General features: G+C 40.6%; 1 protein-coding gene across 1 annotated transcript; it reads right to left on the reverse strand.

Annotated features, from left to right (window-relative positions):
• Positions 1 to 6,201: 6,201 nt before the first annotated feature.
• Positions 6,202 to 16,252, reverse strand: LOC109311000 (protein FAM122A-like). Its single transcript, XM_019536404.1, has 9 exons — positions 16,140 to 16,252; positions 14,599 to 14,655; positions 14,145 to 14,188; positions 14,010 to 14,064; positions 13,713 to 13,814; positions 12,173 to 12,261; positions 11,369 to 11,433; positions 10,150 to 10,246; positions 6,202 to 8,851 (listed from the first exon to the last, which is right to left on the reverse strand). The coding sequence occupies exons 1-9, from the start codon at positions 16,239 to 16,241 to the stop codon at positions 8,701 to 8,703; spliced, it is 762 nt and encodes a 253-aa protein (XP_019391949.1). The 5' UTR covers positions 16,242 to 16,252; the 3' UTR covers positions 6,202 to 8,700.
• Positions 16,253 to 16,980: the final 728 nt, after the last annotated feature.

Consider the following 16,980-nt stretch of genomic DNA (forward strand, 5'->3'; position numbering starts at 1 on the left):
GCTGCTCCCATGGGGAGGTTGGCTGCAGATAGATGGCTTGAGCTTCACCTCTCTGTTCACACACCCACAGCTGCGGGCTCTGGGCCCCTGGCTTCGGTTCCAAGCTCTCATCATGCTTGCGGCATGGCCCTGTCAGGTTCCAATGAATTTGCAAATTCTGCTAAATACCTTGTCATGAGGGCATGAGAAATGAAAGGAAAGGAATAGCCTTGGCCTTCCTTGCCCCTGCCACTGCCTGCATTGACTCACCTGTGATGGTCAGGTCTACAAACCTGTGGGGCCTAAGACATCTTGGGAGTGGAAGTTTTGGCTTTATCTGAGCTGAAGTGGAGGGGGTGAGCCCAGCTGCAGTCCAGCTCATTGTTTGCAAATGCACTCGGGAGCGGCCCAAGCTGCACGCTCCTTCAGTGGGGCAGCTGGCAGCTTGCGGGAGGGAGTGCATGATGCAGCAGAATTTGCACTTCCTGCTGGGGACGCGCAAGGAAGAAGGCGTGCAGCAAGAGCGTAGAGGAGCCACTCTCCACTCAGCACCTGACTTAGAGCCAGGGACCATGTCTGCATCGAGAGCAGCAGGATTGGGGCTTATCCCCTGCAAGGCAGCCAGCCCCAGCCGTGTGGCAGCGGCCCCTGTCACCCCCACTTTATTGCCTATCCTATTCGAGGCTGAATTCTTGCATGTTTTGGTGCTGTGTGTATCTAAGCAGCACTTCACAAACTTTTAAGACTGGAGGCACCCGGTGGAAAATGCCAGCCCTTGGTTTTCACTCCTTTTCGAACTACAGAAAAACACTAGAGCAATTCTCCTGTTGCAGAGACCTCGGAGAGACTGCAGCAGGGCAGGATCTTGGGGTTGGGCTCGCAAATCAGGTTTGACACCTAACAGCACTAACATTGTGCGGCACCCTGGAAAGGATCTCAAGGTTGAGAATCGGTGGTTGAGAGGGGAGGTGGCAGCCTGACGGGGCTGAAGCCCAAAAGTGGGAAGAGCGAAGCACTGACACTTCGGGATCAAAACCTGACCTTGTATTTGGCCTCCAACCACCTCTGCCCAAGTTGGGCTTCCAGAGTATGTCAGCGCTGCAAAAAGATGTTCAAGGACAACAAGCCACATGCGCACAGGCTCTGAATATGCCTTTTAATTAACTTTCTTTCAAGCAACTGTTGCGCTGGAAAGTTTGAAAGTCTCCTCTGTAGCTTAACGGCATTGGGTTAAGCGTGCCGACAGCTTGCGTCTGTTGTATTTCGAGCTCCTGCCATCTCTGCAGTGTAATTGAGTTGGTCTGTCCCTCGCTTGGGAAAGCTGTCATTTAATGGGGAAGAGCAACCAGTGCTCTAAATGGAAAAGAAAAAAGAAATTCAGAGCTCAGACAAGCCTGGGGAAGTTTTAGCCGTGGTTGTTTTGGGCATTGCTGTTGCCATTCAACACTTTGCAAGCTGTGACGTGCCCCCCTGTGGTCATACAGAGCACAGCCGTAGGGAAGCGAGATGGAGTGGCAGGAACGTGTCACGCTAAGTTGTGACCATGGCACTGCTCCCATCTGCCAAAGAAAGGCAAAGTTAGCGAAAGTGCCTGGAAAGGTTCTCAGGCAGACAAGGTTCTTTGGGTAAATCCAGTATCTTTCATTAGACCAACTCAAATAGTTGGAAAAATTATTTTTTGCAAGCTTTTGGGTACAGATATTCCTCTGTACCCGACAGCTTGCAAAAAATTTTTCCAACTACTTGAGTTGGTCTAATAAAAGATATCAGATTTACCCAAAGAACCTCGTTTCTGACCATGTTCTAGACAAAGACTATGTCCTTAGACCAACTGGGCTACAACCTGTGCCTCTAAAAAATGGAAAGGTTCTCTGGATGTTGGAGCCAGTAGTGAATCCTGATAAATGGAAGTGGGAAAAAAGTGCTGTTTTGTGGCTGGCTTGCTACCTGCATCCCGGCAGAGTCCTCTGGCTTCACACTAGGTGTTCGAATGGCACAGAGTATAAACTTGTTGCTGAACAGGAATGGGCTCTTTTCATTCTCACCTTCCTTGCTACGAGTTCCCCATGGGCCAACTTTCCAGTCACTCTGACTGTAGAGACTTCTCGGTCGTGCATGCCTCCCTTCTCCCTCCTGCCATGTTACAGGGGTTTATATTCCTCTGCCTCTGTACCATTGTCCCTCATTCTCCCCTTTGCACCAGGGGCTGCATGCACATCAGATTTCCCTTTCCTTCTTTCATGTCTTGTTACTATTTCCCAACACAAGGAGGTCCTGATGCTGTTCCAAAACAGCCCCCAACATTTTGGCATTGACTGGATTTGGTGTTCAAAACTTACCGTGCTGCAGCCAGTCTGAGAAGCACGGTCAGGCTAGTTGCAAGGTCTGGCTGTGCTCGACCTACACGTACAGCAGGCCTGGTCCTGCCTGGATTTTTTTTGCCATGCCCCCTTCCGTGTCCTGCCCCAATGGCTGCCTTTTTAATGTTCTGAAATGAGTGACCCCCAGCACCAAATAGTTTTCAAAAGTGAGTGTTTTCTATTAGGATTCTAGTTTCTTTGATGTCGCTTCTCCTGCATAAATAACAGGGACCATGCTGAGCCAGAGCTCCTAGCTCGCCATGCTGTTTTCAGACCAACCCCACCTCTGGTCCATCTAGTGACACTTCCTTACCTTTCCCTTGTCATCTGATTTCTTGGAAGCGGGGCCTCTCGCTTAGAGACAGGTTGACACTCAAGTAGAGCTGAGGCTGGTGCTGCAGAGTTCCTGCTGGAGCTGAATTCTTCCCAGGCTTTGCTTTAGGACAGGTTATTCATGAGAGGCCAGTGCTGAAGGTTGGATGCGACTCTCTATCCACAGCTTTTCCAAATTGTGGGGGGTGCAATTCCCCGGTTACACTTAAGTGACCTGTTAGCAGTCACACACACTAGTCCTCGGTGGGTGTATCTACATGTGCGCTTTAATACTCATTAGCTTATTTTAATGTGCATTAGCTAAAGAGCACTTCTTTGTGACACTTTAAATAGGCAAATGCATATTTTCCTAGTACCTTACAGTGGAGGTATGAGATGTAATGCACATTACCTAAAGCACGTTAATGGACATGGAGATGCACCCAGTGTGTATCTGTGCACATTACCTTTTTTGCTACAGTGAATTTTGGGTTGTTTAGTGCATTGATGTAAACCCCTAGAGCCCTACTCTTGCAGTGTAAGCACTCCAGGACAAGGAACCCCTTTTGTGCTGTGCATGCAGTCCTAGGTTGTGACCGGGGCTCCTAGGTGCTATCACAATACAGCAGCAGGCTGGCACTTAGAGCTAATAACTTCAGAGCTAATGAACAGAGGTGGAGGCAGTGGCAGGCTACAGAATGATTGGTTTGAAGAGTTCAGACTTTGAGCTCTTGGGGGAAAAAAGGTGTCTCATCTCAACAGTTAATTCTTAGCATTAGGTGCCCCTTGATTTGTCTCTAGCATGCTGCACAAACTACATCCAAATGCTTTCCAGAATTCAGCTTTACTCAAGATAATTCTTTTAGAGCCAAACTGTCTCATTACCTTAAAAATCAAGCCAAAAGCCTTACCATATATGCAGCATTCCCTCCTCTCCCCCCAAAAGGGACAAATAATTACAGTCTATATGTCTGCAGTGGATTTTGCTGTTGAATTTAGGTGGAAGGCACTTTGGTATGGAGAAAATGAGCAGGGAACATAAAACCTTACTTTTATGTTAAAGTGTCTAAGAAAAGTCTACCCCCTCCCAAACAGAATGCAGCTTTTTTTTAAAGGAGGGCTAAGGTGTCTGGCAAAAAGCAGTATTTTCTTTTATAATAAGCCAAGACAATGCATTTTAGAGAACCACAGAAAACATAAGGAAAGGAACTGCTAGACAGCTTGGTATAATTAACAGACTTATTGAATCATAGGGGATTGCTACTTCAAAGTATTATTCAGTGACCTGAGACTGGCTACATCCTCTTTTTGTTTTAAATGAATCTGTTGTGGCCCTTTAGTAACCAAAAAAAGTGCTTATCTGTTAATCTTGCAATAAGGGGAACACACGGGATTTTGTTCCTGTGTTGCTACGGATGTGTTACAAAAAACCCTATTTCTTATGTCTTAGAAAAGATACTTGTGGTCAACAATAAACCAATCCTTCTCTAAAACTAGATGCTTCTTTGCCCTGCTTTTAGTACCTTTACTATGTTTATCCCCTTAAAACTCTAGCTTACAAATTACGCCAACAAATAACACGCCTGCTCTGTAATGGCCATTTGAAAATAAACAAACCCCACAATCCTAGTTTTTTAAATCTTTTAAAATATAGGGAGCCATCTAACCTGCATTGCTCATAAACTTCAAACATGTTCCAAGGCAGATGTCAGAGTCAAGGCTAAGACCAAAAGGGCCCCAAAGCAGAGGCTCAAACAAAGGGCAATAAAAGGACTTCTAAGTTATGTGGAGTGAAGCAAGAGATTCCTGTCAAGTGTCCAATTCAGTAATAAGAAGATGGCCTGGAGCGCCTGCAGGCAGACACTCTCTACACAGTTACAGGAAGGGATGATTTTTGTTGCCGTTGCCTACAACGCAAGTCAGTAAGCCCTACCATGACCTGGTCACCATTATCCATTGATGTGAAGTGCCATTGCTTATCCTGGATTTGTCTTCATCCAGCAACATGGCTCGTTTGTCTCTTCAAAGGTAGCCTCTTCCTGAATGTTATTCCCCACCTCCTCATGTCTGAGTTAGGACTCCAGCAGCTAGCCAATGTCTTGTCTACCTCACCAGGCTGTAAGTAAAATCCCTAATAGGACTCCCGTCTTCACAGGACACCTTTGGCGGGAGGAGACCGGTTGTGGTTATCTGGAGCATAGCTTTGGCCTCTAAGGCAGGATTGAGCAAGACTTCTAGGAAAGTACTGGACTTGCCCATGAAGAGGCCTTTATGAGTAAAGAAGTCCAGGTTATAAAACCTGCCCTTGGGGAAGTGTCTTGGATGCTAAGATGACAGGCACAGAGAATGAACTGAGTAGGTTGGAACTGAGCTGTTGGAGTTAGTACTGTGTTTGAGTCAAACCCTTGTGAGGCCATTTGCTGATAAACTGTCTTCAGCAGGAGAATCAACTAGTATTTTTGAGTGATGCATCTTAGTTTGTTGCAGACTGGCCAGCTAGCTGGCAGTGAGAGCTGAGCTGTAAGAGTCTCTTCCCTAGAGATGGGCTGTTGCTGTTTCCTTTTGCCGATCTTAAGAGATGACACGGTTCTTAGAGCAATTGCAGCAGCTAGCTCCAAAACAGTATTTGTTTGCATGGCCCTGAACAGGCAAACGTGAACCAAAGCTAGAAATTGCATTGCAGGTTTCCAGTTCAGAAAGGATTTGACTACCTTCTTCTCTGTGATGTCAAAGTTCATAGGCAGATTACACACCTTTAGGAAAAATACCAGGTTTCTTCTGTCTATGCATTTGATTGTTGTTAGACTCTACCTGTCACAATATAATAATGTGCATCTGCAAACTAGCACCTGAAGCAGATGCATTTCTTACATATCTGTAGCGCTTCACCCCCCCCCAGCAGTAAATTTGCTCATTTACCTCTGTGCACACTGAATTGACTTCATAGGGTTCAGAGCAACAGGCCTGTCCTCCCAGCTCTCCTTGTAGGACTGAGGCCTTGGCTTGAGTATTAAGAAAGATGCTTGTTCATACTTACGAATATTGATTGTAGCTTTGATCACTCTCCACCAACTCATGCTTCAGTGTTCCCATACTACTCGGAGCACTAATTATTTTCCTTGTGCGTGAGTAGATTCCTCAATAAATTCTGCAGGGCTACTCCCATCTAGCTTTTAATGATGTTATATAGAAGAACTATTAACACTGAGAATGCAGGAGTCTGTAAGTAAAGCTTTCTGTCAATTAACTCCACTTTGAAGTTCAATGTGTGAGGAGAAACACATGCAAGTTTAAGAAAAGGGGTGGTAAAATATTTGATATTAAAATTATTTAAGAGTTCCATAGCCAATCACGTATACAACATTTACTTTACTGCAGGGAAGTGTACAATTATTAAATTCCTTTCAGTATTTTAAGAAAGATTATCTACTGTACAGCTAGACTGGGGTTCAAATACACATAATAGTTAAAAGTTTGAAAGAGCAACAGCGATGGTGAAGAGTGCATGGCAGCCAGACCATTAAAAAAAAAATGCTGTAACAAAATTGAATGGTTGTGCGTTTGTTTTATGAAGCTTACATTCTAATGTTTACAAAGGCCAGCATTTTATATAAGACTCCCCACTAACAAACAAATCTTGAATACATCAAATTGTACAGGCAAGTCAGCCAAAATAAGCAAGTGTTGTTCTTCTCCATTGTAAGAAAGCATGCAAAAGGTTACTTGTTCTGTCGCCCCTTGTGTAGACTTAAGTCACAGTCCTAATAAAAGTATGGCGAAACCAAAGAGGGGCAAGGATAACAAGTTGAACTTTCACAGACTATCAATACTTTGCAAATGTAAAAGCAGCCTTCTTTTAACACATAATGAAGGCAAAGACAAAGTACGGGTGTGAATTAAAAAAAGTTAAAGCAATCTAAGGTACAGCCAAAATGCAAGAAATAGCACTGTGCATATACAAATAAAATTAACACTGAATCCTGTAGAACTTGTTTAAAAATGGCACCACTGGACAATATTTTACAATATGCACATTTATTTGAGGTGGGGAAAACTAATGCTCCACAGGTGAAAATGGTAATACAGATAATAGTGCCACTACTGGCTCATTATGGTACTTGTTACAATTTAAAATAAACACTTCTAAAAGTAAAATGTTATGTATGACAAGGCTGCTGGAAACTAAACACCATCTTCAGAACAAACAAACAAACAAACAAACAAAAAGAAAAAAGTATGGTTCTCGCCCTCCCCTTCTTAGCCAGACAGTATTGCCAGAGATTGTGCTCATCTTTAAAGCACATAATCTTACTTTAAATTCAGTGCTATTTTCTTTTTAAAAAAAAAAAATAATAATAATAATAATAATAAAAAAAAAGAAAAAAAATAAATCAGAAATTGTACTTTCAGAGAACACAAAGCATTTGACTTACACACATTCAAAAATGGAAGCTTATGATTCTGGCAGACAACGTTGCATATTAAATACAGACCAGCCAGCAATTATTACTGAACATAAAAAACTTATTCAATCATAAAAAAATACTATAAGTCATCACCACAGACTTTTTTTACATAGTTATAAATAATAAATAGCATAACACAGTAGATTACAAATGGATTTATTTTTAGCCCAGTTGAGTCTTTAAAAAGTAAATGTCTATCGTCTTACCTCGGCTGACCAAGGTGTTGCATCAAGACCTCTTGTAGCTCACACGTAACTCCTTAGACACACAGTATGCAGAGTCAGGATCCAATCCAACCTCAAGGGCCTTTCCCCAGAAATCAACATTAACTCAGTTGTCTGCCCTCTGCCGGGCAAAACAAAGGCATAAAGCTGAGCAGCAGCTTCAAGGGTAGCAAACACGCAGCTGTTTCAGAGCGACTGGGACCACTGACCGCACCTCTCGCTGGAATGCACACCTTGGAAAGGAGCACTAAGGAAAAGCAGCACTGAAGACAACATCTGGTATGCACTCCATACACAATCTATACACAAAATCCTTTGCCCGCCCACCCCTCTAGTTTACATTCCTTAATTTTGTAGCAATGTCCCCTAAGGCACAAAAATACCTATGGCCTCAATGCCACAGGAGACATTGATGGCGCCACACACATTCTTCTACACAGTAGTTTAAGTAACTTGGTTACTTGCACCATAAGTCTTAGTTCAAGGCAGGAATTATTTCTCCTTGGCCAAATGTCTGATTGTTGACCATATTGTATACAGTCTGTAGGATGAAGGGTCTGGGGAGAGAACTATGCAGCTGTGTTAACCATGTTTCACAGGGAGTCGGTATTTCCTCTATTGAAAAGATGTGCTCGTCACCCTAGAGGATGGGTTTGGTTTTTTTGTTTGTTTTTTTTTTATACAAAGAAAGCAACTTCTAGAACCACGGTGGTTCAACTGCTGTAAAAATGACAAGTAGCAGTAGAAGAAACCACAAACATTTCCTTCTTTCTGCAGGAGAAATGACTGGTAGTGGCTGAAAAAGTGGGGAGAATAATTTGTCACCGACTTAGTTGGGGAAATAGGATATACATCCCTCCCACATAAAAGTAATTTATTTTTAAGAAATAAAAATGTACAGTAATCAATCTCAATTACTTCTAAAAATTGCTCTTGAAAAATGAGGATTTCCAAAAAATATATATTTTTGCAACCACCAAGTATTTCTCTAACTAAAGTGACTGTGATAAGTGACACCAGGCGGTTACTTTCCTGGAAATTAAACACACAGATATAGGTGCTTATTTGGAAATCGAAGCGTATGGAGGCTTTTTGGAAGCAAACAAAGTTAGTATAGTCTGAACATACATCTTGTTTGTAAAATAAAAATCAGCAAAACCAGACATTAATATGGTCTATGCATGTCCATTAAATGGATAAATCAAAACTGAGAAGAGTTGCCAAGGAATACAGTTAGAATAGTTTTCCATGTAGTATTTTAATCCTCCTGTCAATGGTTCAAGGATCAGAGTTCATCTCTCTGTACAAATGTACAGCAAGGAAAAAGCATAGCCAAACACTGACTCAGAACTGATTAAGTCACTTAGGTGAGAGATCATCCATCAGAATGAATGACGAGCATGAGTTTGAGCACGTTACTGGAGATTCTGTAGTAATGCTGCCTTTAGCTAGTGAATCAGAGGAAGAGCCAACACTGCTGCTACTCCCATCAAGAATATCAGAAGATAGGCTAAGGAAAAAAGAAATGGGTTATTTAAAGATGAGTAGTTTACAAACCAAGCGAAGGCATTTCCCCTTTTTTAATGTAGGAGAGAGATACTACCACTCAGCCTTTACTGCAAGGCTGGTAGCCCTGAAGACTCCTTAATTTCTGTAGCATGTTATGGATTTATTCATGCTCCTCAAGGGAAAGAGGAGCAGAATATTTATTTTTAACATGCAGAATAAATCAAGACATCAACAGTTTAACCAACTAAGACAGAGGAACCAGGGAGTGAAAGTAACACCTAGAAATGGCAAGGAGGGTAAAAGGAAAAGGATCTCATTTGCCAAGAAACATTCCAGTGGTGCATCTACAATGTCACTAATTAACCAGTTTGCTCTCAGTTACTGTACCACTCAAAGCATGATGTTGCTAAAGATTTTCTCCCCTCGTCACTGAAAAATACTCTGCCAGCCTTAGATTCTAAGGGCTTCTAGAGAGTGATTTCAACCTTTTTGTGTGTAAAAGTTAGTTTCATAACTCAGTTGTAAGCAAAGGCATAATTCTCTTTTGCGGGTGAGTTTCCAATTTCACAAAAATTGTTCAAACTTCCTTTTCCTTGAAGTTGATATTTTAGAACCCTTTAATTTAACTGATTTTATTAAAACAAAAGCAGGAATCAGAAGCCAAATAGGTTACCTTCCAACTTCTAGGAAACAGACTATAGTGTGATCAGGATACATCAGACTGCAACTGAAGAGGGTATAATCGACATAACCTTAATTGTAAAAGTGCCCACTTGAAGAATGTGGCTTTGTTAAATACTCTCTTACAGATATACCAAAGAAGGTGTTACCCTATAAGTGCCAAAACTATTAGCACGATTACCAGCTCCTACTCCATACTGGAACAGCGGGCCCCTGCTATGCAGTGCAGTAAGCAATCTATGGTGAACAGTGAGAGATTCTGTTTGAGGGCTGTTAGGGACACAGGGAACACTTATCCACTGCACAGACTCTGCCATGTAATTACCAAGGGCTATCCCTACCTATTCCAGGCATTAAGAAAATATTTCTTAGACCTCTATTAGCAACCATGGACAGCAAACCACTTTTGGGCAGCTATGGCTATCAACCAACCAGCAAGGAAGAGCATTTTAATTCCAGAAGGAAGTAGGGGAGGCCTACTGTCACTTCATCATAGCTTTTACTAGTCTGCATATACAGTTTATACATCACAAATTAATTATTTCTGGAAAACCACTGGACTTAAGGTAGTTAAATAGCCTCTACTTTGATGTTTCAATACTCGTAAGAAAATTTTACCATGAACTGAGATCAGTCAGATGTGTCACATCAGGAGAAAGCATGTTGGTAGTTCCTTGGAAGAGTCTCTTTGGCTGACTTTCAGTTTCCATTTCGCCTGAGGAAAATAATTCAAACAATCAGACTAAAAAAATTAATTTCTATTTAATATCTTCCATATAATTACATACAAACAGTCTTGCCCTGTGTGCTTGTCAGATTCTTAAATTAACCACATGGTCAAATCAGTGTTTGGGCAAGAAACAACTAGATGTGAGAAGCAGTTTGATCACATGATCAGCCACCCTTTGCATTTGTATGGAACTAGTTTCTTATACAAGTTCTGTTTGCATTTAATAGCTTAATTTTTTAATTTTTTCTTTTTTTATGGGCAGGCTCATTAGGCATTTTAATTATCAGTCTAGTAGCAAGTGTTTTCCAGCTTTCTATTAGTTTACAGCTGTTCTTGTGTCACCTTGAGGAACTAAAAAAGGTTCATCATGTTACATTCATAATGTTAATTTACAGCATATTTTACTGTAAGAGAAATATACTACCACTCAGCCTGTACTCCAAGACTGGTGGCCCTGATAGCTTCTTATTTTCTGTAGCATGCAAGGAATATATTCATTCTCCGCTGAAGAAAAAGAATGATGGCTTCCATCATGCAGAGCTACCCAAAAGAACACATGTATAGTACTTTAATTCCCACACAAATTGAGAAGAGAAAGGTGAGGCAACTATTCAGAAACTGAAATCTCTCATGAAAGCAAAACTGCAACTTTTTAATTTTTAAAAAAATCTTTTACTAGCAAAAAACATTTAAAGAGAACATTTCACTGCTGTACAATATTAAATACATTATGATTTTTTCAGTTAAAAAGAACACCACTTATACTATTCCATGCCCCTAATTGTCAAATTTGCATCCCAATCTCTTGCCCATTTTTATTAATTAAAAGGTGAAAAGAATTCCAAGGTTTAAATACATTTATAGCATTCTTTTCTTCTGCAGGAAAAAAAGTGTAAAAGCTCACTGGAAAACTTTTTATTCTAACTTGTGTATTTTAGCCTAACTTATTTGTTATATGTTGCACCTGGAAATAAGGATTTGAACATTCCAATTCAACAAGAAGCAAAATGCTCTAATCTGAGGAGAGCACATCAAGACAAAAGTTTGGAAGCTTATTTAACTCCCAAAATAAAAGCAATATTAAAATATATGATATTGCCAACATACCTTTCCTTTTAATGGGACCAAGAACACTGGGTCTGATGCAGTTGATAGGACTCTGACTCCTCCTGCTGAAGTCATAAAAGTAGTAAATTAGCAGGGGCTGAAAGATGTGCAAAGCTTGAACAAAACCTATTTCTAACGTTTCTTCCTAATATTAAGCCAGGACAAAATTACATTTGGAAAAGGTAATAAACTGTTGTTTTTTTAAATAAAACTGCAATTCAACAAACAGTTAGGAAATCTCATACTGTAGTACACCACAATTTTTGAAAGCTGTGAAAGATCTACCTTGTGATCTTTAGAGGTTGACTTAGTTTCTCTTTATCTATAGGAGTCAGCCCACTTATCCATTAAACATCATATTACTTGCATGAATGAAGAATTTGGTAAACTTGTCTCTAAAATGGTTTTGAGATTGTTATATAAAGGATGTCTAGTCTAAATGGAAAAAAGCTATTGGAAAAATTCCTGCATGTCACTGCCTCTTGAAGTTTAATATTAAATGTTTTGTGGCAGTGGTTGGGAACTCCAAAGTTAAAAAAAGCCTTGAAAACAGCCTTTAACAAAATAGTGAAAGAAAATCCAGCTGCTCCAAAACTGGACAAGATTAGAGCCTTTCAGAAGTCAAATGCTTTATTCAACTTAATCAGTCTATTAATAAATGAAAACTGAGACTTTCATTTCACAGTTTTCATGCCAAAATGTTAATGTTTAATAGCTTTAAAAGTAATGTAGTAGCTCAAGGTAAATTAAAAATATATAAATACGATCAGCAAGCAGTTATTAGTTTGTGATGAATTCACTTACTTTGAGAATCGCCTTGTTGGACTGGGAATAGGACTTGGAGGCAATCCATTACTACTCACAAACATTTGTAAGGAAGGTGAAAAACATTGCTAGGGAGCGAGAGAGACACAGTAAGATGCTTCTGCGGTTCACTTTTAAATAGTTGATACTTTTATCCATTGCAAGCAATTTCCCCATTAAAGCAAAAATTCCAGTAATAGAATAACTTATGAAAAGCCCAGGAAATTAAAACTAAATTTTACAGGGAAAAATATACTGTAAAAAAATGCTATCATCATCACTTTATTCAAATTAAAATGCTTCCAAAGAACAAAAATGAAATTTAAAAAAAATGTCAAGACATGCAGAAGAATGCATGATTTCCAGAATTAATTTGGGTTTTTGCTTTTGAAGTTGCAGGATGTAGGATTATGATTTAAACCACTCATCAAAAAGCTACAACAAAAGACACCCCAGGCTTAAGATACTCCTTTACATATATATTTTACATACTATGGATTAAACATGAATTTGTCAACGCAGCACCTGGGGCTTTCTATGCATACTGTACCCCTGCAATGAGCTCTATTTCTGCCCAAGGGCAGCTTGTACGCATTAGCATTTTGTCAAGTCCTCTCACTGGTGCTTTGACAGCTGCAATTTTACCAGTACGAGCACTAATATACAAACTGCCAGCCATCTACCATTATGTGGATAACTGCTCAGAGCTGATTTATCCAAAACAATAGTAAAAGTACTTATGGCTGTTCAACACTACCAACAGGACAAGTGCTGATAAAGGAGCCATGCTAACACAGCAACAATGAAAGAATGTTACAGAATCTGCAGTGAAAGTAAGGTCAAGAAATCTGCTTATAAACATGTTTGCCAGTTGCCCTGAGCAAAGTTCCAATACTGTCTCTACTTGCTTCTCATTGGGAAAAAAAGACCATTGGGAAGTGTTATCTGCACTGCAATTCCTCCCTTTCTCCAGGGTCAGTTGAGGATCAGGAACACTGCGGACTGAAGGGAAAGGGCCATCAATTTTAACTTCACATATCCAAAGTTGAACTCTTTTCTCCAAAAAACAAACCACCCCTGCTCTCATTCTGTCACTGTTGACAATACTTTCATTTTGCCCACCACTCCGACCTTGAGTCACTGCTTCCTCCCTTTCTCCCTATATAGTGAAGCTATGCCCAAATCTTGCTGTGGCTTTCATTACGTTTTTAAGACCCATCCTTTTCTTCCTCCACAGACAATTTAAGGTCTTTCCCCACACCTTTACTTCCACCTTCCGGATGAGCTCTTCCAAACAGTCTAGCACCAATATTGCAGGCCCACAACACATGCAAAATGCAGCCACAGAGATCACTCAATACAAAAACAGGGAAGTTTGTCCCACAGATTTTGAGAATTCTTAGATGATGAGAAAATTCAAGAGTATTTTAAATAATGTCTCAAGTGTTTGTTTGTTTTTTTTAACTGTTGGGATTTAAAAAGAAAAAACACTCTTGTGCAGTTCATCTTAATCTGAAATTGCATTTTCCTTATTTCCTACCTTTCCTATTCCCCTGGTGGGCGAAGGTGCTGGGGAAACTGGGATGAAGTCAATTCTCTTTGGGGAGGAAGATTTCTCAGACTTGTCAAAGTCATTGTCACTCTGTAAATACAAAATATCTTCCTTAAAATAACATGGCACATGATTTTAGAACTTAAGGCGTAACATTTTGATGGACATCCAAATAAGCTAAACAACTAGAAAACCAAAGTTATTTTTTTCAAAATTATTTCCACTCTTTTTCCTTAAGCTCACTAGTCAGGTGTAGAAGTGAATTAAAAATATTAGAGATATTACCAGGCTCAAGCTTTCCTCCCATGACTGGCTTATCTGCATTGCTGTTTGCACTTCCCTGGAATACAGGAAATCCCATGAGTGGCTACAAAGATGGTAATTCTAACTACTTTCTTATCTTGTTTTAGTTATACTAACCTTTCATGTGCTGTTTCTCTGTTCATTAAGTCAACTCCCTCCTCCTGCAGAAGACAGATACTATAAGCTTTTTACAACTTTTTAGATTACCATGACTACTCAGAATGACTTCCTATCTCAGTCTGGCTTTAGTGTCAGATTTAAACAAGACTATCGCTCCAAAAAGAAACGCCTGTGATCGACTCCAACTCATCACCTCTCCATGCCCAACCCAAGGCCTCACATGTAGACTACAATAAGCAGCAGCATTAGAAATGCTCAGACACTTAAATATAATCACAGAATAAGCTTTGAGTACACTGCTTCAGTCTGAAGGGGAGATTCACGTTTAAAGGACAAAAACAAAGCTAAAAAGGTGTAATGGAGAACAAACTCCTAGAGTACCATTTCTGCATTAAGTCCTTCAATGAGAAGTATTTATATAATGTTACACATGAAGTAAACTGCAATTTACCCTTCTGATTTGATGAAGTCGGCTGCTAGGAATACGAATAGGAGAGGACGACAGCAACTGGAAAAAAACAAACATCCACTCTGCTTAATCGCAAATCAGTCCCCAGGCAGCCTACCTTCAGTCACCTTCATTTTCTTTAAATTAAAACAAACCAGACAATCAGGTGGTCAGAACTCAGATCACATAGTACTCTCTTTTAAAAAGATCAATATTAGCTTAGTACAATCTGCACAACAAATCAGCCAATTCCTTTAATCAACTGGTGTTACAGATCACTGCTTTGTAGGGAGCCACTTCTACATAAACACAGAAGCAATAATGCAACACATTATGAAAATACGGTTTTTAAACTTTATTGTGAAGGTTAGGTAGGCTATTACCAAATCAAAGTCTATATATTTTTTAAATTGCTTGTAAACCTTAAACTCAATTATTTCTCACCTAATTTATAACAATGAACTGAAATAACATCTCATGCCATTCCTTCTCAATAGTTACCACTGAAAGGGCTTCAGGAAAGGTGTTAGATGTACTATTTTTCTCTAATTATTTGAACCCTTTGGAGCAGAGATTCTCATTGATGCCTGCATAGCACACTGCTTTATTTGAGAATTTTGGACACTACCACAAAATAAATAGTAGGACAACTAATGTTATTTGTAGGATGCATTTTTAAGAAATTTCTCATAATGAAAACCTTAAAATGAGAATTCTGTCACACTTTTGCTCATCAAATTATTATCCAGAGTGGCCATAATCCCTATGTTTTACAGATTTCGGCACCTCTTGAGTGCTATTCCATTATAAAGTAGGACTCCTGTACAGCAGGAGTAAGAACGGAATTTTTTGCTGAAAAACAGCAGAAATTCACATATTTATCTGAATTATTTAATTGGGAAACTCTTGCAATGATTTGTAAATATCTTTGAAAACTGAAACAATTACAAAATTACCATTTAAGTTGTTCAGCCTGCAAAGAACAGAGTACTGTACATCCAACTTAAATTACCTTCTCTTCCAGATTCAAACCTGTGATAGCAACTGTCTAGTCCTGGTGTCCTGCACAGCAGTCACCTAACCAAGGAGCTGGATAAATGGCAGGTTTGAATTTTTGATTTCATGGCAAGTGAAACAGCACAAGGTTGTTTTGTTTCTGTAGATTTCTCTTCCCAGCCCATCAACAAGTTCTGTGGTAGCTCTGAGACTAGAACCAGTATGGGGACATCCCAGTAAGGTGGGATCCAGCTACAGGCAGGATGGTAATTACATATTGAATGTAATACCGAATACTCTTTACATACATACATACTCCTCTATGCCTCATTTTTTGGGGTATCCCACAGACACCTACAAAACTATTTGATTTATTAATTTTTCAGAGTATTTTGGATTTTTCAGAGTATACTTGCAAGGACCCATTTTGCAGCCAGGAGGTATGTAAAAAGTACTTCACTACAGTTGCAAATCAAATTTAACTTAATCTGCCCTGCTCAATTACTAAGTGTTCAGCATAACTGCATGTTGTGTTGAAGATTACTTACCATACTGTGACGGTTCATAACGGTCGTACTGTTCCTGCGGGTTCTCAACACGTAAGGCTGAAAAACCTGCGAATTGTCACTGAAAGACAGGACGAGCTTCATTAATAATGTAAGGGGCATGTCAGTTAGAACGACACGATATTTTACTGCATTACAACTTTCAGCCCATCACCATTTTCTCATTCTAGTGGAAGTAGAGCATTTACTTCTAGACGTGAATGAAGGGGCCAGAAGCGCACACTTTAGTGCACCCCCCACGGACAGCCAGGCTCCAACTGCTGTCTGTACCCGCAAAAAATTAATTTAGCGCTCTCTTTCCAGTCGTCCAGCCTGCCTCAAAAACCACAAGCACTTAGCAACCTCTGCTCAGGTGTGGCCTGTATGAATACCAGTGTTGACAGAGAGATCCAGACTGAGTGTGCTGAACATGTGAGCGTCACGATGTAGAGTTACGGTAGTGACCTGCCAGTCAAACATCTTTCCTGCCTCTGGATACATCCCTCAGAAAATGGGGACGCTATACGGCAGGGTGATATTCCACCCCATAACTGTCTGCCTGCTGCATCACAAGGGGAGACACGGAGGAGCTGTCACCTGCCTTCCCCTCTGCACGAGAGGGGAGAAGCCGACGGGTGATCTAAGGCAAGCAGGACAGGGCCCCTGCACCCAACCAGAAATCCAGGCCGACAAGCAGGTCTCAGGCCCCACCCCCCATCCACCTGGCTCTGGCCTCGCCCCCATAAGACCCCACCACCACTCACCTGCCAACAGCCTTGCCCCATGAGACCCCCCCAACCGGCTCAGGCCCCATACCATAAGACCCCTGCCCCACCCGCCTGGC

The sequence above is a fragment of the Crocodylus porosus genome, unplaced genomic scaffold (assembly GCF_001723895.1).
Source record: "Crocodylus porosus isolate Cpor-Errol unplaced genomic scaffold, CroPor_comp1, whole genome shotgun sequence".
NCBI classification, from domain to species: domain Eukaryota; kingdom Metazoa; phylum Chordata; order Crocodylia; family Crocodylidae; genus Crocodylus; species Crocodylus porosus.